The sequence below is a fragment of the Eptesicus fuscus genome, chromosome 10 (assembly GCF_027574615.1).
Source record: "Eptesicus fuscus isolate TK198812 chromosome 10, DD_ASM_mEF_20220401, whole genome shotgun sequence".
Taxonomy (NCBI): domain Eukaryota; kingdom Metazoa; phylum Chordata; class Mammalia; order Chiroptera; family Vespertilionidae; genus Eptesicus; species Eptesicus fuscus.
Window position 1 is genome coordinate 51,275,288 of NC_072482.1, and position 27,872 is coordinate 51,303,159.

The window sequence follows — 27,872 nt, forward strand, 5'->3', positions numbered from 1 at the left end:
GTGTCTGCTGTTTCTCGGCGGCTCGACCAGTAGGGCCGTGATGGCGGATGCCTGGGAAGAGATCAGGCGGTTGGCGGCCGACTTCCAGCGGGCGCAGTTCGCCGAGGCCACGCAGAGGTGCCCGACCCTCCCTCTCCTTGGGGGCGTCCCAAATAGCCCCTGGGCGGCCACCCCCAAGATCCCAGGCCACTGGTCCCCGGACTTCCCCAGTCTCTGTCGCCATCCCTGTCTCACCCCCACTCCTCGAGCCGGGATTGTGGTTCCGAGTGTAGTTCTTTTTTTTTTTTTAATAATTTCTTTATTGATTAAGGTATCACATATTTGTCCTCATCTCCCCATTCCCATCCCACACCCCTCCCCACACATGCCCCCATCCCCCTGTCGTAGTTCTTGGCCCGAAAACCCAAAACCTGTGCCCCGGATTCCCCCATGCACACCCCAGCCTAGTGCCAGCGCGCTGGGAGCTTTCTTCGAGTCCCTTTCATCCCTCCCCGCCCTCCGGTCACGGTGGCATCTTTGCCTTTTGTGCGGTTCCCCACCTAGAATGAGCGTGAGAGGCGAGGGTAACCCCCTCGTACAGGACTTTGCAAATACTGTGTTGACTCTTAAAAAAAACGTTTTGCTTTTCTGTCCACCAGACCAGACGTGCTAGGCCAGACCCATGGTCCCATCTGTCATTTTGAGGGACTCCTGGATACTGACATTTCCTACCAAGCCACTCATTTTGGGGGGGATACGTCCAGAGCTCCCTAACTCTGCTTGTGGAACAGAACACAGATAATGCTAACAGAATCCTTGTTTACCCATTGTCTGTTTCTTGCCATTGATGTTTGTGTTCCTTCTGGGGAACAGAATCCCTTGATGCTGTATTTTGTAGCACAAAGCGAATGAGTGCACCTACTGTGCTTCAGTGCTTGGGTAGCAAAGGGTTGCAGTTCTGGTTTCCCTGGGCCAGATCTGCCTGCAGACCAATTAATTGTATGAAGTGCCACGGTTTTTTCTACCTAAATTATGTGTCCTCACCTTCCTGTTCAGATTTGCACATTAGAAGCTGGCCTAAGAGAGAGCAAACTTGAAATCCATAATAGAGTGATTTGTACCAATTCAGTACATGATTTAAGTGCATGTGAACCTGCTTACTCCCAAGTGTTTTTGTTTTTTTTAACTCATTGAATTAGTAGTATTATACTAATAAAAGGTAGAGATATTATAATATAGAGCCTAATGATTCTTTACCCAAACGTTAGTTTTGTTTTGTTTTGTTTTTTTACTTTTAAAAAGCCCCCATTCATACATTAATTTTATTGAGCACCAACTGTAGCAAGTGAATTTTAAAAACTTTTTGTTTTCCTCAGGTTGTCAGAGCGGAACTGCATTGAGATTGTGACTAAATTGATTGCTCAGAAACAGCTAGAAGTAGTTCATACACTTGATGGGAAGGAATATGTTACTCCAGCCCAAATTAGTAAAGAAATGAGAGATGAGCTACATATCCGAGGTGGTAAGTAATTCCTTAGTGTTTGTTTTTTTGTTTTTTTTTTCTTTCCTTTTGGTTTTTTGGAAGAGAGAAAAAATAAAACAAAACCTTAAAACCATGAATAATAAATTATTCCGAGGTTTTAAGACACCCATCTCAATAGTCAATGTGGTAACATCTTTAATATTTTAACTGATTCAGGTAAACATGATCATATAATTTAAATAAGTCAGATAATGTCATTTTACAAAATAACAATATTTTCAGTTATATGTCTGTATGTGACTTAATCAGTTGTTTCTTTTCACAGTTCCTGAATTTATTGCATGACTCAGGGGAGGGTACTTAGCTGCCTAGTAGAGTGGTAATTATGAAGGGGAAACAGATTTTAAAGGATTATAGATTGTTGAAAACCAAAGCTGTGCTACCATGCCTTTTTATTAAAACTTACCTTTAAGTAGTTGCAAATTAGGAAACAATTCAATATGATGCTACACATATTGTATTGTAGGAAATGCTTTTACAAGCACACACAGAAAGTTTTTGTTTTCCTTTGTCTTTTAAAAATTTGAACAAACTACAGAGCTAATTTGAATGCTGATTAAAATAGAAAAAAGCTAAAAACAACTTTTCATTAGATATTATAAAATATACCCTCCTTGTTTGTTTTATTTTCCTGCATAGTACTCATAAAGTATTAGTTATTGTTTAGAACTAGAGGCCCGATGCACGAAAATTCGTGCAAAAGTAGGCCTTCCTTCACCCGGCAGGCACCTGGGACCCGGGCTGCTTCCCTCCGGCCCCAGCTTGGTCAGGAAGGACGTCCAGAAGAAATCCGGTCTAATTAGCATATTACCCTTTCATTATTATAGATACTTAACAGACTTTCTTTTTCTAATGGGTGGGAGTCTACCAATTTTAAGTAATTAAAGTTCATCTGAATTTAGTTGTCAATATCTCTTTGGTCACAGTAGATGATTGTGAAGGGAGATAAATAGCCTCCATAGGTCTGGTCAACTTGTGTATCAGTTGATGCTCATAATTGGCCTCATGTGACAAATGATACATTGAAAATAAATTATAAGCATGAAGACTTACACAGCTAATGGTTTATTATTATTGCAGCCATATGTCTTTTGTAGAAGGAGGACTTCGACTGTCCAAAATGTAAATCTGTTAGAATTTACAGTTTCTGTCTAGTGTATACTTATACATAATTAAGAATAAATGAATGTGTTGTTTTTTTTAAAGGTCGGGTAAACATTGTTGATCTGCAACAGGTAAATTTTTAATTCATAAAATTTTTTCCTATGACTTGTCTATTTTTTGATACTGTGAATTTTTTCAATGTCTAAAGTTACAGGTATCAGATTTTGTATAATGTTTGTGAAGAAGTAATTATATTTCTCACTAATACATGGAATCAGTTTAGTAAGTCCAGATATATTTAATCAATTTAATAAGTTCTTTCTCAGTTGACTAATTCTTTATTTTTACCAAAAAAACTCAAAATTGTCATTTTATATAATTACAGAATTTATGTAATTTGGGGAGAAAAACTTACCAGTTTCATGTTCACTTGTTTTTAGTATGTGGAAGTAGTAGACATATATAAAAAAGTAGAAGATATTTTTAGAAAATGTAAGTGCACCTGTCACCACCAAGGTATACTGTATACAAAAAGCTGGTGAATCTTGTATGAAATGGTGCCTATTATATGAAAATGTAACTTCTTAACACAGACTTTGCTAGCAAGTATAAGTGTAATTGTTCAGAAATGAAAATAAATAAGCCATAAGCCTCTGCTTTTTTATTTGACTAAGACTTTTACAATATTTCAAATTTAAAATCTATCTAAGACTAAGTTTTTAAAAAAGTAGTTCTAAATATATAATTTTGAACTTAAGAAACAATATGAACTTACCACTAATAGAATTTATATTTTCCAGGTAATTAATGTGGATCTGACTCATATTGAAAATAGAATTAGTGACATTGTTAAATCAGAAAAGCATGTTCAGCTAGTGTTGGGTCAGCTGATAGATGAGTAAGTACAATATTTAAGAGCACTCTGTTGTGTTTGTGTGTTTTTAATAGTGTTAATATTTAAATTTAGAACAGTTGTAGCTAATTCAGTATTTTGTTTAGAACTCTTATAATGCTCATTTTCACTGTAAGGATTATTGTACTTAAAAAGTAAGTGCTTAATAGTGTGGAGTACTTGGAATCAAGATAAACCTTAATTTTTTTTTCTATTAAAGCAACACAAAACATAATTTTTACAATCTTCCTGTATGTAAAGCAAATTTGTTCCAAAAATATTAATGAAAAATGACTGCAGAATTTCCATTGTTTAAAGAAATCCCAGCATTTATCATTTGATTAACCTTATATTTAGCTACATTGATAAGAAAAAAAAAAAAAGAATTTTCAAATGTGAGTAATGAATAGTGTTTACCTAAACATACTCTATTAATTTGGTGCATACATTATTGCAACAGAAATTAAACATAAAAGATAGAGGAAAACTATTTCATTATTCCTAATTGTCTTTTTTGTTTGTTTGTTTTTATTGTTTAGAAGCTATTTGGATCGGTTAGCAGAAGAGGTAAATGATAAATTGCAAGAAAGTGGTCAGATAACCATATCAGAACTGTGTAAAACCTATGATCTTCCTGGAAACTTTCTCACACAGGTATTTTTTTCTTAATAGTAAAATGTGTCTTTAGAAAAATAAACAAAGAATCTTAATGTTTTTCAGTTCTAATTTTTCTGAATATCTCAAACAGTATTATGAAAGCTCGTTAAGAAGTTGATTGAGAAGTATTTTTCTATGCCATAAAAGTATCAGCTAGGCTGACTTGAGTAGATTTAACTTCTCTTGGGATGTGAAATATATCCAGACTTATTTCCAGACTCCAGTCATATGTTAGCTGTGGAAAAATACTCTCTGCAGGGTACTAAGAAATCAGGGTTCCTGCCAGTGGAGATTTCTGGGCGCACATAAGTTGTTAATACTTGCGTCAAAGAAGATAACTGTTCAGGTCTTGTGTTTGCCTAGCTTGTAAATTTTTGTAATAATATTTCTCTCTTTCTCTGTTAGTGTTAGATGCTGCAGAGAGGGTCTTTTCTAAGACTCATGTATTTGTCCTGGCTGTCTGTATGTTTCACATTGCCTATATCTAGGAAAAGTGGTTAATTATTTTTATGTTACATTAGAAATAGCCCTTATTAGCAGGTAACTAAGCCTTTCAACATATCAGCTATTTGACTCATTCAGTTCTTGGCTCTGCCATGAAATTATGATATTTCCTAGAGCCTAAATCTTGACTTTGACTTATTTATCTATTTATGCTTGTTGGAATTTCTCAATTATATGATTAATACAACATCAGCATGCAGCATGACTTTAGTAAGACTATAAAAATGTGTATGTGTGATTTTTTTCTCTCAAATTTATAAAAATTTGCATATTTATCCTCAGGCACTAACTCAGCGACTAGGTAGAATTATTAATGGACACATTGATCTTGATAACAGAGGAGTAATATTTACTGAAGCTTTTGTAGCTCGACATAAAGCACGCATCCGTGGACTGTTCAGTGCTATTACCCGGTAAGCATGTATAAAGTCTGGATATTTCTTTAATCATGGTTTGCATCAAACACAATACAGGCAGGGCAGATAGTTAAGTATCACTAAATCTGAGGTAAGACTTTTGGTGGGAAAGTAAATTGATCCTGGATTGGGGAGGCAGATCCATTCCCCTGTTATTTCAGTAGTATAATTCTTATTAAGGATGTACAACTTGATGCAGTTTTTGCCCTCATTTATTTATTTTAAATTAATTGATGTTTTTCATAAACTATCGTAGTTATTTTTAATTTATAAATATGTATATCAAGTAAGACTTTTTTTTGTTTGCTTTCTTTCCCTAAAGGCCTACAGCAGTGAATTCTTTGATATCAAAATATGGATTTCAGGAGCAGCTTCTTTACTGTAAGTTTTGTTTAAATTTTGTCACTTAATTAGCTGCTGAATAGACTATTAATATAAAACTTACTAATTATAATTTTACCTCTTTTAATCTTAAAACTTATGTAATTAAAATACTATATCTGGTTGAAAAATTTCTTTGTACCAATTTTCATGTATGTGTCTGTTACATCTACGAAACATTTATTGTTGGCAACCACCAGGGGAGAGGGATGAAAAAAAATTTGTGTGTGTGTGTTGTGTGTGTGTGTGTGTGTGTGTGTGTGTGTGTGTATACTTTGGTATACATATACATATATAGAGAGATTTCGAATTGTAGTATTAAGAATAATTTTTACTTTGTTTCTTATAGATTTTTGATACATTTTCTAATATGGAAGTAAATAGTGTTTGTCTAAAAATTTTACAAAGATTTTATAGTGGTAAAAAATACATTCTTAGCATTCAAACAGACTAGAAATATCTCCAAAATCATCATGGTTCATTGTCTATTTTGTGTGTGTTTATGAACCTTTTGGAGGGTTTTTTTAAAGCTCTGCTGGAATAATTTTAAAAAGCAATGGCTTGATCTTTTGAGATAAGAATTAAACTGAAGAATGGAAAATCAAGTATAGTACCAAAAATTAATTTTTATTCCCTATATTTTTCAGAATATGGAGTTAAATTTAAATTTTTAAATATTTATTTAAAGTTAAAATGACATACTTTGGAATCTACATAAATGGGGATTGGTGGGGTTTAATTATAATATACAGCTCTTGAAGTAATTCTTGGCAGTTAGATAACTTTGGTCTGAATTTAGCATTTAAAATTATGTGCTGCAGTCTATTGAGAAGTCTAGACTTTTCTGATGAATTCTAGTTTATTCAGTTTAAAATTCTGAATTCATATGTAAACTGATGTTTATTTTTGTTAAAGGCTAATTTTCATAAACCTTTGTGCAAGGCATCTTTTGAATGTGCTTGCTGATTCACTTAGAAATAATTCCTTCATATCTGCTTTTTTTTAGGGAATTTTGATATTTAGCCTAGTTAAATGTTATTATTTAAGTAAAAACTATAAAGTTGGTGTTAGTTACAGCACTACCCACTTCTCAGACTGGCATCAGTCTTTTGATGTTGATGATTGTGATGGTGGGGATAGGGGTAATTATATACAGTTAACATTTATTGAGTGCTTATAATATACTAGAGGCCTGTTGCATGAAAATTCATGCACTGGAGGGGGCGTCCCTCAGTCAGGCCTGCCCCCCTCACAGTCCGGGAGCCCTCAGAGGCGGGAGGCGACCCAGCGATCAGGGGAAGGCGATGCCCCCATCACACCTCTGCTGCTGCCACTGCCAGCAGTGCAAGCCTCAGCCGGCCCTGGTTACCTTAGCCTCAGGCCCACCCTGGGCAGCTGGGCAGCTAACATCCAAGGCTTGCCTGCACCTCGAGCCAGCCCTAGGCGGCTGGGCAGCTGACATCCGAGGCTTGCCTGCGCCTCCGGCCGGTCCTGGGCATCTGGGGGGCTGAGGGGAATGGGGGACTCCAGAGGCAGGCGCATGGAACCGTCAGACCCGCCTGGGGGCAGGCCTGGCCCTGCTGCACGCCTGCCGCCCCAGCGGGGCTGAGGGGACTGGATGCCTCCATCTTGTGGCTGTGGGTGCCACCATCTTTGAGGGTGTGGCAGTCAAGTAGCATATTCCCTCCTTATTGGCCTTGGGCACCACCATCTTTGTGAGGGTATGATGGTCAATTAGCATATCCTCTCTTTATTAGATAGGACTAGTTAGGGATCCAAGCATTTTATGTGAATACAACCACCCTATGAAATAGGTATTATTATTATTTTTAAAAAATATATATCTTATTGATTTTTTACAGAGAGGAAGAGAGAGGGATAGAGAGCTAGAAACATCGATGAGAGAGAAACATCGATCAGCTGCCTCTTGCACACCCCCTACTAGGGATGTGCCCGCAACCAAGGTACATGCCCTTGACTGGAATCGAACCTGGGACCCTTGAGTCCGCAGGCTGACTCTCTATCCACTGAGCCAAACCGGTTTCGGCGAAATAGGTATTATTATTATTATTATCCCCATTTCACAGATGAGAAAATGAAAACAGTAAAAAGACTTGCCCAGTTTTTGTCAGCTAGTGGGTGTCAGAATTGAGATTTGGACTTAAGCTGTCTGCATCTGGATCCATCCTCTTACCCATGGCATTATACTTCTCTTTATAGCTAGGCTTAAAATGTGTTGCTTCAATTTAAACAGTGAAAATGTAATAACATAATTTTTTTTTTAAGAGAGGGAAGGGAGAGAGAGAGGGAGAGAAACATCGATGTGATAGCGAAACACAAATTGGCTGTCTCCTGCATATTCCACACCAGGGAGCCAATACACCCACCTGGGAATCCAACCAGCAACTCCTTGAGGGAGCGGACAACACCTCAACCAACTGAGCCACACTGGCCAGGGCACTTATAAAAATGTTTATGGCTTAATTTTACACTGTTGTTTCTAATATGATCTAGGTATCTTGATTTTCTAAATATGAGAAAATTGAATTTGGTAACATCTATTCTCAAAGTATTTAGTCATCTCCTTTTAAGCAAATCATGAGATTAAATAATGGCATGTTTTTTCCAAAAAAAAATTGCTCAAACTAAAAACTTAGTGTTATTAACTAGTTTTTACAAGTTGTGCATCTTTACCTAGTTGCAAAATTTTCTGAATTTTTGACCTGAGTAATCTCATAAATATCAGGAAAATTTTGTCTGAAACATAATGTCTTCATTTAGTCAATTTAAACTTTAAATTGCGTTTTTAAAGGGTAAGAATAATGAAATTGTAAAAAGTAAAGTTTTGGGGTTTTATTGAGATTTATACCTGCTCTCATTTATTTCTATTTGTTTTGTTTTGTTTTAAGCTGTCCTTGAAGAGCTTGTTAATAGTGGACGCTTACGAGGCACTGTGGTTGGTGGGAGACAAGATAAGGCAGTATTTCTACCTGACATTTATTCCAGAACACAGAGTACTTGGGTGGATTCCTTTTTCAGGCAGAATGGCTATCTAGGTAACATTTTTTTTTCTTTGAAACTGAAACTTCTTTCTAATACTATCCACTGTAGAGGGGGATCCCTTTTCCGCGTCCAGCATGGATAGAAGGCGATCTGGTTCCTGAGTAGGGGTGACGGGGGATTGAGAAAATGAAAGAAAGAGACAGACACAGATACACTAGGGAAAGCTGGGACCGGGTGGGACCACTGTCCTCTGATGGAGAGACAGGGACCCAGAGCCGATACAGCATGTTTATTTTATACCCCAAAATACCAGGAAGTTTTATCAAAGGTCAAGACAAGGAGATTATGCATGTTCTTGGGCTTCTTTGTAAATCCTGACTTCTGGGTGGCCTGAGTCTATGCATTCCTGGTATTTGGCTGGATTTACATAATAAAATCCACTTCCCAGCACCTGGGCTGAAGGTCGAGCTGACAACATCCTTGCCTTTTGGCAAAATGTGTCTCCAGGATGAGGCTCTGCCGCCATCACTGGATTCAGCTGACAATAATTAAGAAATGCCCAATGTGCCTACCCAGGTGCTCTTCACAATCCACATTCTTAGAACTTTTGTATTAGCCCTGGGAGTACACACATACTTTACTGTTGACCAGCAAATTATAATGGTTCTCTTTGAATGTGAAGGTAGCCACACTGCAGGTTTTTGTGGGTCTTAGAAACTGAGTTTAATTCCATAGTATTGAACTATTGTAGAAAGACCAAAAGCTGGCACTTCTTATTACCAACCTTCTAGTGATATATTATTATAGCTTCAAATATTTTTTAATACATAAAAAGGAAATATATTATTTTGTATGAAGTTGCCCATTTTTTCAGGTTATTATACCTGATAATATTAGAAATATTTTCATTGGCTATTAACTTTATAATGTTCATTTTTATTAGTTTTTTTAATACTTCAGAAACATAGATGTTATTCTAAATTTGGTTTCTGAGGTTATGTCATTTTGATAAAGTCGATTGATTGAATTTAGTCATTAAAGCAATTAACAAAAAAAATATACATCTCATTTACTTTAATTTTATAACCCAAGTCAAACCACGTAAGAGATCAGTTTCTTTCTCAGTAATAAACTTGTATGTAAGTCATTAGTTTTCAAACACTTTAAATGCATTCTAGAAATAGGGTTTAGCTTATGTTTTCTAGACTTTCTGTAATATACTTCCCAGTTTCTTCAACCATGGACTTGGATTAAAACTTTGTTATAATTAGTTTTCTTAAACATCATTACTTGGGGATGGAGAAAGGATGGTAGATACTTTCACTAACCTTTAATGGTTTAAGTCTTCATTTTTTACTTTTGTTTTATATGCTAACTCTCATACTAGTTTAAATTAGACTGGAGAATTACTCTGTCCTAATTTGTCTAATGAAACATTTGAAAAATATATTCCACTCCTTTGTTTAACTATAATAAGCAAAAGAAATTCCAGTGTTTGTTTCTTTACTTAAATCATTACATTGTCCTTTATCCACCCTTTCTACTTTAATTTCTCTATAGTTCTCATGTTTCCCTTTGACCCCCTCAGTTGAAGAGGGAGTAAAACAGCTGGAATTGGGGAAGTACTTGAACTCATTTTTCTACAAATATGTTTAGTAGTAAAGATTTGGAAAAGTGACATAAGCAGGGAATAGGCTGTGGTACATATTTGTGCTTTATTCTTTACAAAAAAAGATATAAGAATACAGTGTATTCACAAAGAATAGGGTTTGGTAGAAGTTAACTTTTTCTAAGATTTCTGAAAAGTGTGAAGATTGACAGTTCTGTTCCAACTTTGGGATGTATTTCCAGAATTCGATGCTTTGTCCAGACTGGGAATCCCAGATGCTGTGAGCTACATAAGGAAAAGATACAGGACTACACAACTCTTATTTTTGAAAGCAGCTTGTGTTGGTCAAGGACTTGTGGATCAGGTGGAAGCATCGGTAGAGGAAGCCATCAGCTCTGGAACATGGGTTGATATTGCAGTATGTTTTTGTTTTTTTCTTAATTTTTCTTTAAACCAATGACACTGATATTTCACCTGTATATGGCCATTTTAAGAATTAGGATACATAAAGGTCTTTGCTTTAGAGCCAAATTATAACAGTAATTGTTTCAATAAAAATAATCTTAATTATTTTATGCTTAAAGATTTTCTAGCTTTTGAAGTAAGGTAACTTTTTTATATGGATAGTCAACATCCAGAATTCTGTAAATCTCAAACAAACAAACAATATAATCCTCATATAAGTCCTGCCATACAGAAACTAATAAGACTTCTCACACTCTTATCTGAGCATTTACAACTTCACTGGCATCAGGAATCATGTTGCTTTTGTTTATCCCTTATCCGTTAATCTCTGCTAATATGTTAGCACAAGCTGCTTTAGCACTGATAGTCTTTTACTTAAATTTTCAATATTGACTTGCCTTTATTATGCCAAGAAGGTGGGTGTGGGTGTAAAGAATGAAACACAAGGCCAATCCATTATACAGCAGAAAATTCCTTGTTTTAGATACATGAGCTCCCAGAGATTCTAGATATAAGTATTTTGTTTATTGAACAAATTTTATTAAGTGCCTTCTGTGTGCCAGGCACCATTTTACTTGCCCGGAATGTGGTATTCAGATCATTTTCCTGCTCTCAGGGAGGGGTACTTTCATTCGGGGTAAATAGTTAATGAAAATGATATTTTCAGATACTAAAAAGAGCTAAAAAGAAATATATTTTGGAGGTAAAGTTATCAAGACTTGATAGAGGATTGTTTGTAGGTTTACGAGAGGAACTGAGTGTGACTTGTAGGTTTGAGACTTGATCAACTGAGTGGAGAATGGTACCATTCATTAATTTGGGGAAGCAGTGGGGAGGGGTAGATGGAGCTGGGAGTCTGGGAACCGGTGCTGCAAGTCAGTGTTGTTTGGACATGTGAAATTTGCGATGCCTTTTAGGCATAGGAATGGGAAGGTTAGGGAAGCAGTAGGATATATAATTCCAGAACTCAGAGGGATGATGAAAGCAGAAATGTAATTTGGGAGGTTATCAGCATATAGATGGCTCCAAAGCCATTGCACTTAATGAGATCTAGGGAGAGCACATATAAAACAAATGGTTTATCTGTATATTACATTTATGCATTGCTCATTTTGTTTGTAATTCCAGCCTCTGCTACCTAGTTCTTTATCAGTTGAAGATGCTGCAATGTTGCTTCAACAAGTGATGAGAAGATTCAGCAAACAGCCTTCAGCTGTAGTCTTTAGTGACACTGTTGCAGTCAGTGAAAAATTTATAAATGACTGTACAGAACTCTTCAGTGAACTGATGCACCAGAAAGCTGAAAAGGTATGCCCGGTTTCCTTTCACCTAGTAGTCTTAATAGTATTTCACATTAGAATCATCTGGTTATCTTTTTAAAAAGTGGAGTAAGTTGTATACCCAAAAAGGAACACTGTTTTATACATTACTAGAAGCCCGGTGCATGAAAATTCATGCACTGGAGGGGTGGTCCTTCAGCCTGGCCTGCCCCTTCTCACAGTCCGGGAGCCCTCAGGGGCAGGAGGCAACCTGGCAATTGGGAAGGCGACGCCCCCATCACACCTCTGCTGCTGCCACTGCCAGCAGCGCAAGCCTTGGCCAGCCCTGGTTATCTGAGCCTCTGGCAACCCTGGGCAGCTGAGGGGACTGAGTGCCGCCATCTTTGAGGGCATGGCAGTGAATTAACATAGTCTCTCCTTATGGCTGTGGGCACCACCATCTTTGAGGGCGTGGCAGTCAAGTAGCATATTCCCTCCTTATTGGCTGTGGGTGCCGCCATCTTTGAGAGTGTGACAGTCAATTAGCATATTCCCTCCTTATTGACTGAGGGCACCACCATCTTTGTGACAGCATGAGGGTCAATTAGCATATTCCCTCTTTATTACATAGTATTTCCTCTTATTGGGTCATTTCTTTTTATTTTCTCTCCTGGATTTGTTTTTCTCCTCCTTTATTCCCATCAGCACATAGAAATTAGAACTTAGGGAGTTGATTTTATGAATTAAAATCATATAAATGAAATTATACACTTCACAATTAAATTATATGAGGGTATGGGTCCAACATTAGAATCCATAAATATATAGTGGTTTTTATCTATTACTACACAGTATATTTACTAAATCTGTTAGAGCCTCATTAATTTTACCTATTTGGGTACACAAACTGGATAAGTTAACTGAGGAAAGAAAGTGTTTGTTATTATCAAAATTGATTAGTTCCTCAGAGCAATTGCTGTCAAAGTGTTTAGAAGTAGAGGTCATGCCAAGGCTGTTTTAAGGATATTCAAATCATGTTTCTAGTTAGCAGCACCATCTACCTATAAAACCTACTCACAAGTAGGTAGAACAAGTCCATTTATCTTAGAGTGTTAATAAATTTATGAGAGCTTATTAAATATTTGTGTTTATCTATATTCCTTTTAAACTCTTTAATAATCTAAAAAAATGAGATAATTTTCTACATTTGGCCAGCTAAGCATTAGAAAGGAGTAAAAATAACACAGGATTGATATCAGTAAACCTGAGATCTGTTCTCAATTTATTTACTCTCTCTTTGACTTTGGAACGATAGACCTCCAGTTTCCTTATCTTCAAAAAAAGGATGGTGATACCTACTCTCAAAAGGATAAATGGCTGGGTGGCTGAATCAGTTGGAGTATCCCATGCATCAGAAGGTTCTGGGTTCAATCCCAGTCAGAGTACATACCTAGGTTAGGAGTTCATTCCCCAGTTAGGGCTTTTACAGGAGGCAACTGATCAATGTCTCTCTCACATCGATGTTTCTCTCTCTCTCTCAAATCAATAAAAACATATCCTTGGGTGAGAATTAAAAACAAAAAAAAAAAGGATAAATGTAAATAAAGGAAGGATGCTATATAAAATGTTTGCTACATGTTAGCTACCAGCTACTAAATGCCTATATTATTATTTTTATTTGTGAACTTTTGCTAAAATAAGCACTTAATGTGGTCATCACTGTTTTCCTTGTGTTCCTGCCTCTAAACACAAATTCAGAAAAAATGGTGATTCTATCAATTGAACTGTCAGCATCTAGACATTTTTCTTTGGAAAACCAAAAGGGAAATATTTTTAACATGAAAATGGACTTTTGTCACTACAGATTTACCATCCTTTTCCATAATAAAGAATGAGTTCATTGGAATAGTTCATTTTTCTTAACATAAAAATTTTAAAAGCAGAAATCAAGAATGAGTCCAGGAGGAGTTTATATGCTAAGTGTGCAATTCATTTATATATGCTCATTCATTATGGTGGAGGGGAGTAGGGGGAGATTTTTAAAATCTTTCTAGTAATCCTAGGTCTCCAAGTATGGGATTGGACTTGGGAGTCTCAAAAAGAAAGGGAGTAAGAGTCAATAACAGCTGAAGAAGATTGTATTTGATGCTGTGTGATCAGTTGTTCAGAGACCAGATAGGATTTCTCATTAGCTGGTAATAGATACAAAAATCCAAGAATAGCAACGAAAGAGACTGATTTTTGACAAAGAGAAACAGTCTTAGTGGCAACTGTCAGACAGATCTCTGTAGTCTGTAGAAATGAAACCAAACAAGAATAATTTTGAGTATATAAACAACTTTTATTTTGTGCTTTTTGTAATGCTATACTGTATATTTTTGCCTACCAAAGAAAGCATGTTTTATTCTAGGAAATGAAAAATAATCCAGTTCATTTAATCACTGAAGAAGATCTGAAACAAGTCTCCATTTTAGAAAGTAGTAATACAAGTAAAAAGGATAAAAAAGATGAACGAAGAAGGAAAGCAACAGGTAATAAATTATTAACAGAAGATTCAAAGATGAGTTTTTTATTTGTTGCAGTGAACTCTGCATTTGCTAGGCATATTGAAATGCCTTTTATTTGTTCAGTTCATCTTTGATTGCTAATACTAACCAAGTCTTTTGCTAATGAATTAAATATTGATTATAAAAATGGAAATATTGGTGATGATTTATTCTGTGTTTTATTTGTGAGAGCTAAGTTATTTTATGCTTGGCCCATCTCTTGTTCTTCCCTCATCTTTTATGTTCCAGCCCAGTAGCCTTTCTTTTTATTCTGAGTTGGCAAGTTCATGTTTACCTCAGGCCTTTGCACTAGTTATTCTTTCTATCTGGAATGTTCTCTCCTGAATTTTAAGTAACAGGTTCCTTTTTGTCATTTAGAGATCAACTTTAAATATCAGTTCCTAAGAGAGGCCTTCCTAATCACCCAGAATAGTGGACACAGTCACTCTCTATCCTATTATCTTGCCATTTTTCCCCTATCACTTTTATCATTGTGATGTGTTTTATTGTTTGGGAAACTTGTCCATCTCATTTTTTTGTTTTTATCCCTAGTACTTAGAGCCCTCCTTGATATATTTTAGGTGGTCTGTAAATACTTATTGAATGAATGTATTTTCCAAGGAGATACTACTTTTTTAGATTTTTTTTTTAATTTAGAGTCACTGAAAATTATAATTGGTAGCACTGCTATACTAGTAACTTGCTTTCGGAAATTAACATGTATTTTCTATAATTTTTATAGTAGGAACAACTTTTATTTGCTGTGGAAATTCACTCGTATTTCTTTGAGGTTTTCTTTCCTCTTCAAAAGCCTTTTTCTACAGTCTTTCAATAATGATATTTTGAAATTTTTCTCTATTCTTCTAGGAAAACTATGTATAGTAAATTACTCCAATAAATCATAGTAGTAATCACAGCCATGGATATTTTATCATATTTGAAGATATAGTTATAAATTGACCTTAATGATTGTACTATGTCAATATAAGTAGTCTATTTTTCTCCTAAAAACTCAGTCTTTTGGTGTTTTCTCTCTGGTAGTACTATTGTATTATAATAGTTGAATTACAGTGCATGGAATAATGCCAGATATGAATGTCTTCCCATAAAAAAACTTATTACCAATGCAATAAAAAGTACATTCACTTTAGACTGGTGCTTTTTAAAAAATTGTATTTTTCTATCATAAAAGTAAGGAAAAATAAATTACAACTTAGAAGTATCTTATATGATGAAATTTAAGGTAATTTTACTTAGAACTAAAAAAATCTTTATATAAATTATTTAATTTTATTGAAAAATAAATTTTTATGAAGAAATATATTTTCAGTAGTTTTCAGTGTTTCAGTCCCACTATTACATAAGTATTACATTTTGTTGAATAAATATTTTAAATGTAAATATCTAATAGAGAAACACCTCAGTAACATTTTTTACTTTTATTTACAGTATTTTAGTTTGTTTCATAATTTGTGTGTTTTTTTTAGTCTTCATTTAACCAGTAGATGATTGGAATCTGTATTTTTATACTAAACCAATTTAATATTAATGGTCCACATTTTTAGGTGCTCAATAAATACAGGAGTGGGCAAAAGTAGGTTTACAGATATATTATAAATAAATAATACAATGATAAATCCTGTATAATAAAACGCTAATATGCAAATCTACCGAACAGCAGAACGACCGGTCACTATGACACTCACTGACCACCAGGCGGCAGATGCTCAATGCAGGAGTGCCGCTCAGCCAGAAGCCCGGCTCATGGGTGGCTAGCACAGCAGCAGTGGTGGGAGCCTCTCCCACCTCTGTGGCAGCGCTAAGGATGTCCGACTGATGGCTCCCAGACTGCGAGAGGATGCAGTCCGGGCTGAGGGACCCCTCCCACCTCCGAGTGCACGAACTTCATGCACTGAGCCTCTAGTAATAATATAAGAGTACACTCTGCAGTTTGCATACTCACAATTGTAAACCTACATTTCCCAACTGCTGTTTTATTGAGTTGTTATATTTGAAATATTGCTTTAACCCCAAGATAAAAATATTAGTGAGAGATACTTCAAGAAGTTTATCTTGTTGGATTGTGGAAGAATCAGAATGTCTCCTATAAACATGGATAATGATTTTTTAACTAAGAAGACAAGACCAAGTATAATTAAATTCGTGAAGTACTGGAATAGGGAATATTCATGAGGCTGTGGTAACAGAAGGTCAAAATGAGGGCACATTTCTTTTTGGGATGATAAGAAAGGAGGTAAATGAATGGGTTTGGCAAAGGAAAAGCTACAGAAAAGTGTCATTAGAGAAGGAGGAAGAGACTACATTTAGAGCACAGGGACTCTAATATCTGAATTGCTCAAATTCAAGAAATTTTACATTTTTATTTATTGAATTTATAAAACTTTTGTTTTAATAAAGATACTTGGACGTTAAAAAGTGACTAAAAGTTGAATTATTTGACTTTTATTTTTCTGCTGTAAAGTATGACAACATAGTGTCATTATTTTCTTAAAATGGTAATTAAGTTATTAGGGAATACTAACTAATGTCATTTTCCACCAGAGGGCAGTGGAAGTGTGAGAGGAGGAGGTGGGAGCAATGCCAGAGAGTACAAAATTAAAAAAACCAAGAAGAAAGGAAGAAAAGATGATGATAGTGACGATGAGTCATCTCACACTGGTTTGTAGCATTGTTTCACTCTTTCTTTGTATATGCATACTTTTTTTTTTAACATTTTCTTAAGGTGCATACAGTTAGGTGTATATGCTTATACAGGAAGTCCTTGCTATGTACAATGTCAGTGGTCATAAATTTCAGTTACCACAGTTTAGTAAAATGACATTGGTCCCCCAACAACATGGTTCAAGGTATGAAAAATCAACATGGTTCAGTGGCCAAGGTATATTAACTGTGAGTAATTGCATAAAGTACTAACTTTACCACTAGCTCACAGATCAGCACATAAATAGCAGATGTGTCATGATCTATGACAATCACATCACATTTCAGTTTGTCAGCGATTGATTACTATGCGTCTCTATTCACTTTATGCACAAAGCATGTAGTTGTGTTACCTCATTGTTTCCCAGTGATAAATCCATGTGACATTTTTCAAAAATGGATTATCAAAAGAGAATTGGCTGTCAAAGATGAAAGTGCAGCAAATAAATAAAAAGTGATAACCCTGGAAATAAACCATGAATCAAGAATACATGGAGTTGTAGAAAAAGTAGCTGACTGTGGGAATTGACATTGCCACTGTTCAAGGGACTCCAGCTATGCAGCCAGAGGAACTTGGTAAAGGTGCACTTGACATAAATGAGGAAAGTGGAAAAAACTTTACATTAAAGGAATTCTCAGATGTTTCACAATGTTGAAAGGGCAAAGGATAAAATGTTGTAGAGTTAAAAATGGAATAGGGCAACTTGCCAAGGCATAGAAAGATATTTGCTTGGTATTATAAATTACAGATGAGAGGGGGCAAATGTTTAAACTATTCTTGATTTGTTTTTTTGCAGAGAAATAAAACTTTCATTCTCAATGTTTGTGATGAGTACATAGTAATTACAATGTACTAAATTATAAATACTAGTTTTGTTTTTTTCTTCTCTATACACCAGTAAGAAGTTTTAATGTTTTCACAAACCTTTTTAAAAGGTCACAGAACAATTGTAAATTTTCCCATTTTTTATTAAGAACACTTTGCATAGTTTCCGCTTGCATAGTCATTTTTATGTCTTGCACAGCTTTGCAAAACAAATTATACTATTTTGTGGAAAATGTATTTCTGCAAATCTAAGTAAGAACCTAGTTGGTTAGTTGCTTCTACCTAAGGAGGAGAATTAAGTATATGTATCTTTCTTTCCCTACACTTGTTAGTGTTTGATGTGGTTAAGTTAGCAAGAGACATCTTACTTTATTTTTCTAAATAAAATTAAGATACTTTGTTTCTGTTTTAAAAATAAACTGATGCCGTACATCTTTCCAAGTAAAAAGAGAAAAATAATTGAATAGTAATTTGAGATTTTTATTTTACCTCTTCCACAGAGTTCATATGTATGGGCTAGAGCTGGGAGATGTAGACATCAAGTGACATGGCTTCAGCTATTTAATGTGCTACTACTTGTAACAAACAGTTGCTTAAACTCTGTCTTTAAAGTATCCTAAGATAGGTAAAAAATAGCTACTGGCCTTGTTGCATAAAACAGTGTTAATTAAAGGAAAAGTATTTTCATAGAAACTACTAGCTCTACCCTTATTTTAGATGTTATTGAGACTGTCCTATGTGGATTTTTAATTTTCATTGATAAATAGATTACCCTTTTCCCCAGAAACAGTAGGAGTAGGAGTGAAAGTGCATTTAAGAAAAAAATTTCTCTAATATCTGTGGCCTTAAGTAATTATTAAATGAGGCATGTGATACGCCTTTTATATGTAGTCTAGAGGCCCGGTGCACGAAATTCGTGCACGGAGGGGGGTTGTCCCTCAGCCCAGCCTGTATCCTCTCCAATATGGGACCCCTGGAGGGAAGTCCGACTGCCCGTTTAGGCCCCATCCCGGTGGGATCGGGCCTAAACGGGCAATCGGACATCCCTCTCACAATCCAGGACTGCTGGCTCCCAACTGCTTGCCTGCCTGCCTTTCTGATTGCCCCTAACCACTTCTGCCTGCCAGCCTATCACCCCCTAACCACTCCCCTGCCAGCCTGTTTGCCCCCAACTTCCCTCCTCTGCTGGCCTGGTCACCCCTAACTGCCCTCTCCTGCAGGGTTCATCGCCTCCAACTGCCCTCCCTTGCAGGCTTGGTCCCTCTCAACTGCCCTCCCTTGCAGGCAGGGTGCCTCCCAACTGCCCTCCCTTGCAGGCCGGGTGCCTCCCAACTGCCCTCTCCTGCTGGCCATCTTGTGGTGGCCATCTTGTGTCCACATGGGGGAAGGATCTTTGACCACATGGGGGCAGCTATATTGTGTGTTGCAGTGATGATCAATCTGCATATTACTCTTTTATTAGATAGGATAGAGGCCTGGTACAGGGGTGGGGGCCAGCTGGTTTGCCCTGAAGGGCGTCCCGGATCAGGTGGGGGTTCCCTTGGGGTGTGGGGCGGCCTGAGCGAGGGGTCTGTGGTGGTTTGCAGGCAGGCCACGCCCCCTGGCAACCCAAGCGGAGGCCCTGGTATCTGGAATTTATTTTCCTTCTACAATTGAAACTTTGTAGCCTGGATGGGAGCCAAGCCTGGGGCTCCCTCCGAGACCGGCAGCCATTTGTGTTGGGGTTATAATTGAAACTTTGTTGCCTTAAGTGGGTGGGCCCGGCCAGGGTGTGCGGAAAGCTTTGCTTCCTCTGTTGCCGGCGGCAACCCTGGCCTGCTCTCTCAAGCTCCATTCTGCCGGCATTTCTGTTTGAATTTGTTTACCTTCTATAATTGAAACTTTGTAGCTTGAGTGGAGGCTTAGGCCTGGCCAGGGCAGGCGGAAAGCTTGGCTTCCTCTGTTACCTAGGAAACCTTGCTCTCTGTGGCTGTCGCCATCTTGGTTTGGGTTAATTTGCATACTCGCTCTGATTGGATGGTGGGTGTGGCTTGTGGGCGTGTCGGATGTATGGTCAATTTGCATATTTGTCTATTATTAAATAGGATTATGAAGAGGGGCTATAATAGTATAGATAAATCATTCTACCTAAAAAAAAAAAAAAGTACTTTTATTGCTTTTGGAAAAGGGTTATATTGTAATCTCTGAAATCAGGATATGATTAGGTTCTTATCTAATATATAGTCAATTTAATGTGAAAGATTATTAGAAGGAAATACAATTTAATAACTTTAAATGCCTGCAGGAAGCAAATGAAGAAATTATACACTATTTGGTGTGAAAAAACAAATAGCAGATCTTAGAAAGAAAGGATAGTACTCATCTATTTTAAAGTTGTGATCTCAACTACTTATATCTTGATGCATAGTAAAAATTGATTTTTGAGCTATTTTATTTTTTGCTAAGATTTTATTTTTAGAATCAGTACCTAATTTAGCTGAAAGTAGTCACTTTTATACTTTTTTTAACTAATAAGGGAAATATTATTAGCTTTCTTTGTCTACAGCCTATACTTTTTCAAGTAAATGAATAAGCATGATATTTCCACAATTAACAATTATTTCCATTACAATAGCTACATATAAATTTTCCTTGGCAAATAATTATTTTTGAGATCAAAAATAAAGTATGGTTGTAAAGTTATGAGGTTTCTTTTTAATCTATGCATTTGCAAAAAAAGACGATTTTTAGCTTAATTCGACCTCAGCTGTGGTTCACATGATTATAAAGAGTTTTTTCTGAAGATCTTAGGTAAATTATAAGGATGATTTGACTTTTAGTAAATATTCATTTTTATAAAGAAGGAACTTTTGCTCAATATCCATTGTTCAACAAAGAGAATTTATCCTTTCCTAAAAGATTTCCATCCATTTATTGATTGGATTTCTAACTATTTTTTAGGTCAAGGCAAAATTATCTTTATTATTTTCTGACTGACTTGTAGAAAACAGTCATTAAATGAAGTTAGTAAAATATAATTCAAAAGAAATGCCACTATATAGCCTATTTTTAAAGTTACTTTTGTAAGTTATTGTATTCGACATTGGCAATTGGTGACAAAAAAATTAATATCAGAGTCTGTAGTGGGCAATGAATTAATTACCACCTTATTAAATATGTTAATGAAAATAATTTCCTTTATGTTGCTCATTTGTTTGTTTTGTTGTTATTCTTTTCCTTATTGTTCATAGGAAAGAAGAAGCCAGAGATCACTTTTATGTTCCAAGATGAGATTGAAGATTTTTTAAGAAAACGCATACAAGATGCGCCTGAGGAGTTTCTTTCTGAACTAGCTGAGTACTTAATAAAGCAAGTATAAAACACATTTTTTCTGTTTGATGATAGAAATTGAGTTATTAAATTAAATTTTTACCAAGATGATAGAAAACATATATCTTGGGTGGGGTTTTTTCCCAAAGCTTAGAATTTAATCTAGTCATCAAATTTCAGACTTTGCCTGCAGAGGCAATTCAATAAACATTTAAATGCTTTGGGCAAGGCAGTGGGAAATAAAAGACATGAACGTGGAGGTGTCCTTGTGCACTGATCTTATAGTCAGTCCTATTTGGGTGGAAACCACCAGCACTAATCATTGGTCTCTTCCATGGCATGAAAGGTAACATCTAAAAGGAAGAAAGGACCATTTTCTATCTAGATTTGACAGGAAGTACACAGTGCACTATAACGGAGAAAATAAAGTAACAAACTGCCTTCAAAGAGAATAAATTTAGCCCTGGCTGGTGTGGCTCATTGGTTGAGCATTGTCCCGTGCTGTGAAGAGTCACTGGTTCGAACAGCCAATGTTTCTCTCTCATATTGATGTTTCTCTCCCTCTCCCTCCTTCCCTCTCTCTAAAATCAATGAAAAAATATTTTTAAAAAAGAATAAATTTGACCACACTAACTTAAAATGAACCAGGCTAAATTTATATTGTTATAGAAGTCAAAGAAATTGAGGCCTACTTGACCATTAATAACTAATGTGATCTTTCCTCAAATTGGTAGTCCCAATGTGTAAGGTTGTATAAATACACTCCAGGAGCCCAGTGCATCTAACTTCTTGAATTTAGAAATTTAGCTTTTGTAATGAATTTTTTTTGTTCATGAATTTATTACATACTCTTATTTTTATGTAAAAAGCTGAAATAGTTACTAATTATTTCCCATTCTTTAAATAATCTTTTCTGAATTAAACATCAAAAGTTTTTTTTTAGTACACTAATAAATTGGAGACTTTAAGGTATTATCTCTAAGAATGGGGAACAGATTTAGAATCTACTATTCTCCAAATTAAATTTGAGAAGCTGCTCTGAATTTAATTTGAATTGAATCTTTTGTTGTTTTTGTTGTCCTTAACACAATAACTTTGAACACTTAAAAACTGAGAAAAACAAACCATTTAAGTTATAATTTCTGGGATGGAGGACAGATTCTTATGAACTATTCTCCAAATTAATCTTGTTTAAAAAAAAATAGAGATGTTTTCATAAACCTTATTTCCATAGAATCAAAAATTTGTATCCATGTAAACCCAGTACATTTTTAAGAAACTAAATATATTTATCTTAAATTCACAGACCTCTTAATAAAATTTACCTTGAGGTGGTACGTTCAGTATTCATGTCTTCAACAACTGCCTCTGGAACTGGCAGAAAGCGCACAATCAAGGACTTGCAAGAAGAGGTTTCAAACCTATACAATAATATTCGATTATTTGAAAAAGGGATGAAGTTCTTTACAGGTATACTTAATGCTATTTTTTCATTCATTGATTCTCATAATTTTTCTCGTACATTCATTTTAATAAAACACCTTTATTTTTCAGATGATACCCAGACTGCCCTTACCAAGCACTTGCTAAAGACAGTCTGTACTGATGTCACTAATCTCATTTTCAACTTCTTAGCTTCGGATTTAATGATGGCAGTTGACGATCCTGCAGCCATTACAAGTGAAGTATGTTAGTGATTTTCTTGCCACTCTTGATGTGTTTTGTTTTGAAATCTGAGCATATTTTATTTGCTCATATCTGAAATAATTTAAAAAGATAATAAAATACAGGAAAATTGTTTAGAAAAAAGATTGCTGATGTTTTTAGGTCAAGTTAAGTACAGTGTATATACAGTTCAGGATTGGCAATATAACCAGTCTATTAAAAGTAATGCTGCTTAATTACTTGGGAACCAGCGTTTTATTTTTTCCTAGTTATTGTTATGTCACATCCCTTTTTCCTGCTGAGTTACAAGTTTCTTAATAATGTTCATATTACATTCCATAAATTTGCAGTCATTTTCATTTAGGGACATCACTTATTTCAAATTTACACTAATTCTGAAGAGAATATTAGAGTCTCTAAAGAAAGTGTATGTACTCACTCAACCCCCTACCCCAAATCTCTCTCTGTCTTTCTCTCCTTTCTCTTATACTGCTGACAGATGGGAGGAGTAAGGCTGTAGCTGTTCTCTTTGGCTGACCACTATTGAATAGCTCTCTGATTTGAGAATGTTTTTAGCATATTATTGTCCCTAGTTTGAGCTATAAAACTCAAGAACAAAGATAAATTCCTTTTAACATTCTGTTATAGTAATAAATGTACTTTTTCATTTTGTTTGATCTTATATCTACCACCTGTTAAAACATAATGCTGAAATAATTTTTCCCCCATAGGTAAGAAAAAAAATTTTGAGTAAATTATCAGAAGAAACTAAAGTAGTCCTCACAAAACTCCATAGCTCCTTGAATGAAAAGGTAAGTAAGGTTTGATTCTATTTAGATATATATTGGAGCTAGCATTTGTGATCTTTTGAGTAGATTTTTATAAAAATAATTGTGAATTAAGTCTGAAACTAGTATTTTGCATTCAGATACCTTTTTGGGAGCTGAAGGGGGAGATCAAGCTAGGGGCGATTTACCCTCTTTAAAGTGCTAAGTCACAATTTCACATTTAATGACAAAATAACCTTTTTTAAAAATTGTATTTACTGTGTAAAATTATAAAACAGTATTAAATGGCTGTATTTTCTTTAGGTAACTTTATATAAAAGTTAATTGTGGTACTTAACACCTTTTCAGAGCATAGAAGACTTTCTTTCTTGTCTGGATTCTGCAGCAGAAACTTGTGATATTATGGTGAAAAGGGGAGACAAAAAAAGGGAAAGGTAACACTGAATCTCTTATTAATAAACTAGAGGCCTGGTGCACAAATTTGTGCATGGGTAGGGTCCTTCCGGGTAGCCTGTGGGGATCAGGCCAAAATCTGCAGTCCAACACCACCTGCAGCTCCTACCTGCTGCTCCCACTCATCCCGGCCCCACTGCGCCTGCTGTGGGCTCGTGCCCAATCAGTCCCAATCGGGAGAGGCTCGCGCCGCCACAGCAGTCCTCACCAGCCATGAGGCCTATATTTGACACCCTCTCAAGGGGAGTGGCCTGTGGGATCAGGCCGAAACTGGCTCTCCAACATTCCCCAAGGGGTCCCAGATTGCAAGAAGGTGCAGGCCAGGCTGAGGGACCCCATCAGTGCACGATCGGGGCTGGGGAGGGACTGCGGGAGGGCTCCAGGGCATGTCTTGCCCCGCCTCGCTCAGGGCCGATTGGGGCCGGCCAGCCGGGGAGGGACCAAGGGAGGGCTCCAGAGCGTGTCTGGCCCATCTTGCTCAGTCCCAATCAGGCAGACCCCAGCAGCAAGCTAACCTACTGGTCGGAGCGTCTGCCCCCTGGTGGTCAGTGCATGTCATAGCGACTGGTCGACCAGTTGACTGCCTTCTGGTGGTCAGTGCACATCATAGGGAGTGGTTGAGCAGCCTTAGCACATCATTAGCATATTATGCTTTGATTGGTTTAAACAGTTGACCCATCACCAGATGACCAGACACTTAGCATATTAGGCTTTTATTATATATGATTCTTAGATGTGTTATATGTGAAATTGGAATTTGACTATCTGAGCCTTATATTGAGAACTGTTGTGTCTAAATCATTGTACACCTTGAAGCATTTTTGTCTTGATAAACTTCAGTATTCCTCTCTGACTCATCTTAATAAGGTAGCAAAGTTGTCTAATCCCATAGTTGATCAAGCCTGGCAACTTTTTATTAGCTTTGTGACTTTCTTTACAGGAAACCTATTTAAAATCAGTGCTCTTCTGTTTGATCCCCTACAACTCAAAAGGCATACTTTGAATATCCCTGCTATATTGTTTTTTTTTTCTATCTTTTTCTAGCACATTAGTTTATTCATGCTATTTAGAGTTATGAGTATCTGAATCCCATATTTAAAAGGACCCTTTAAATATTTATTTAACTAGATAATTAAACTAGAGAAGTTAAAAACGAATACAGAAGGGAAGAACTGAAATTGGTGAGAACTTGTGTGTTTTTATTTTTGTTTAGACAGATTCTGTTCCAGCATCGACAAGCACTGGCTGAACAGCTAAAAGTCACAGAAGACCCTGCTCTTATCCTGCACCTCACATCAGTCCTGTTGTTTCAGTCCTCAACCCACAGCATGCTCCATGCACCTGGAAGATGTGTCCCACAGATCATCGCTCTTCTTAAGAGTAAAATTCCAGAGGTATTACATTTTCAGTGCACTTGGAACTTTTAAAGCTTTTAGATTGCAAATATTTTTAATGGATAGATGTGAATCATTGTGAACACCAAAACATATTAACATCATCTTCCTGTTTCCACAAATGCAAACAATGAATTAGGAGATTGATTTTAAGGATACTCTTAGGATCCTATCTGATCCATGGTAAAGAATATTCTGAATTTGGAAATTAAGCTATTGGAAAAGTTATAATAATGTTCAGTCTTTCATCTCAGCTTATTCAGGTTTAACCTGTCCTTCAAGGGCCCCTTAAAATTCTTCATAAATTCTGCATAAATTCTTCTGAGAACTCCTCAACTAAAAGTAATTTTGGCTTCTTTGAACTTCCATATCACTTTGACTATATCTTTGGTGATAGAACCTAGCCAAATCAACTATTAAAATAACCTGCATTCGTGTTTTCTGTCTCCTAAAATGTAAACTCCTTGAGAGCAAGGACCTTGATAACATTCAGCTTTCTATTTACATGGCCAGTGATTTGTAAAGATGAAGACCTTCAGTGTGTATTGGTTGAACAAATCCTACTTTGTTCCACAAAAATTAAATCATGTTTGTTAACTTTTCTTCTCCTTTCTCTCTTCACAGGACCAGCATACACTTTTGGTAAAGTATCAAGGATTGGTTGTAAAGCATTTAGTTCATCAGAATAAGAAGACTGGGCAGGAAGAGGATCCCTTGAGTGATGAATTAGACAATGAAGAAGAAGATAGCACCAGTACTACTCGTAAAGAGCTTCAAGAACTTTCTTCATCCATTAAAGACCTTGTTCTCAAATCCAGGAAATCATCTATGACAGAAGAGTAATGAACTTAATTTACTTTTGCCATGTAGTAAACATTTTTCCCCAAAGTTATTGCTGAGTTATAAATAATGTTTATTTCACAATCTCCAACTACCCATTAGCCCACAATTTAGTTAAAACAGTAGTATTGTATTCATTGTAAATTTTATAAATATGTGAATTTTTGTAAATTGAGTTCTTCATGGAAGATTTCTTTAAACATTATAATTCTAAAAATTATACATTTATTTTCTTTCCATGTACTGAATGAAGAATAAATTTTCTGATGTCTTTCATTTCTAGGAAAGAGCTCATTTTGTTGTGTTGTTATAGTTCGAGTGACATCATATTTTTACATTATAGGCAGAAATTTAAAATGTGGTCATGTTTTTAAAAAAAGAAAAATATCCCTCTGCTTTCACAAAAGAAAATTGTGTATTTTATTTTAAAGTCAATATAAAATGCTTCAAAACTAACATACAGAAATTTGCAAAATATTTTGTTATTGCTGAGCCCTGGCTCTTATTTCTGGCAGATAGAGTTTCTTCCTTCTTCCCCACAGGAGCCAACTATTATGCAGTTGGAATCTTTAGGGATGCTTTTACAGCTGCAGAACATCTGAGTGACCCATGCGTTCCTGTGTTCTATTCTAAAACAAGATGCTAACAAGAGTAAGAAAGAATAAAATTTGCTGCTAATAGGTATGTTATAATTTACCAATGGAATAACAAAGTGTTATGCAAATATTTTTCCCTATGGCATTAATCTATTTTGCATTTCTAAATGTCATTTATTTAATCAGTAGTCACTCTAGCAACTAATATTTTGTTATGGAGAGATTTCTAAGTGCATTTACATCATTGCAAGCTTTTTAAAAAATAAAAATAAAAACCCTATAAAAAAAGTAGGTATTCTTGTTAAAACTAATTAAATTAATCAAGCTAATTAAAACTAAAATAGTTCCTTGGAGTAATCATTTCAATCTAAGCAACAATTTATTATATATCAAAAGGAATTTATTTTGAATATAATAGTAAATTAAATTCAAATATTAAAAAATACTGTTGTATATAATTCCTTGTGTGGCATTTAAAATTCTAAGTTTTAAAATGTTTGAATGCAAAGATCAGTCTACCTACCTCTACTCTAATTCTAGATAAAGTAATAGTAACTGAGTGGAAGGAATTATATATTTACAGACTAATTATTATTATTAAAGTTGATAGGAATGTAATGTAAATTTTAAAATGTTTTTCATTGACATTTTTTTATTAATGTATTTTCAGAAAAATGAAAATCCTCTCACCACAAACTCCAGTTAGTTTTATGTGCTTATTAAGCTTTCAAAATATTGAACACACAACATAATTTTTTATTAAGTCTTTGCTTAAGGACTTTATCATTTGTTTCAGCAGATACCAAAGTAATCTTTGTTTTTGTCAAACCAGAGAGTAGTTTGTGAAAATAAAATATCTTAATTTGTGAAAATAAAAATGAAAGAGATAATGAAGCAAACAAAAAAAATCATTCTTATTTTG

At 35.6% G+C, this 27,872-nt stretch overlaps 1 protein-coding gene across 2 annotated transcripts; it reads left to right on the forward strand.

Moving 5' to 3' along the window:
* Window positions 1–27,872, forward strand: UFL1 (UFM1 specific ligase 1). 2 transcript variants are annotated; one of them, XM_054722459.1, is made up of 20 exons: window positions 1–117; window positions 1,356–1,501; window positions 2,729–2,757; window positions 3,427–3,524; window positions 4,058–4,172; window positions 4,962–5,092; window positions 5,418–5,476; window positions 8,386–8,532; window positions 10,331–10,506; window positions 11,682–11,861; window positions 14,223–14,343; window positions 16,921–17,037; window positions 21,136–21,253; window positions 22,521–22,684; window positions 22,769–22,899; window positions 23,611–23,691; window positions 24,016–24,101; window positions 25,334–25,514; window positions 26,139–26,353; window positions 26,897–27,872. In XM_054722459.1, the coding sequence occupies exons 1-20, from the start codon at window positions 41–43 to the stop codon at window positions 26,925–26,927; spliced, it is 2,403 nt and encodes an 800-aa protein (XP_054578434.1). In that variant the 5' UTR covers window positions 1–40; the 3' UTR covers window positions 26,928–27,872. The 2 variants fall into 2 exon arrangements, with proteins under 2 accessions (XP_054578434.1, XP_008149399.2); XM_008151177.3 differs by lacking the exon at window positions 26,897–27,872 and having other exon boundaries at window positions 26,139–26,630.

Coding starts and splice junctions, on each gene's coding strand:
- UFL1 (XM_054722459.1), top strand. CDS start 41: ATGGCGGATGCCTGGGAAGAGATCAGGCGGTTGGCGGCCGACTTCCAG. Junction 10,507..11,681: donor GAACATGGGTTGATATTGCA/GTATGTTTTTGT, acceptor TTGTAATTCCAG/CCTCTGCTACCTAGTTCTTT. Junction 23,692..24,015: donor ATAGCTCCTTGAATGAAAAG/GTAAGTAAGGTT, acceptor ACACCTTTTCAG/AGCATAGAAGACTTTCTTTC.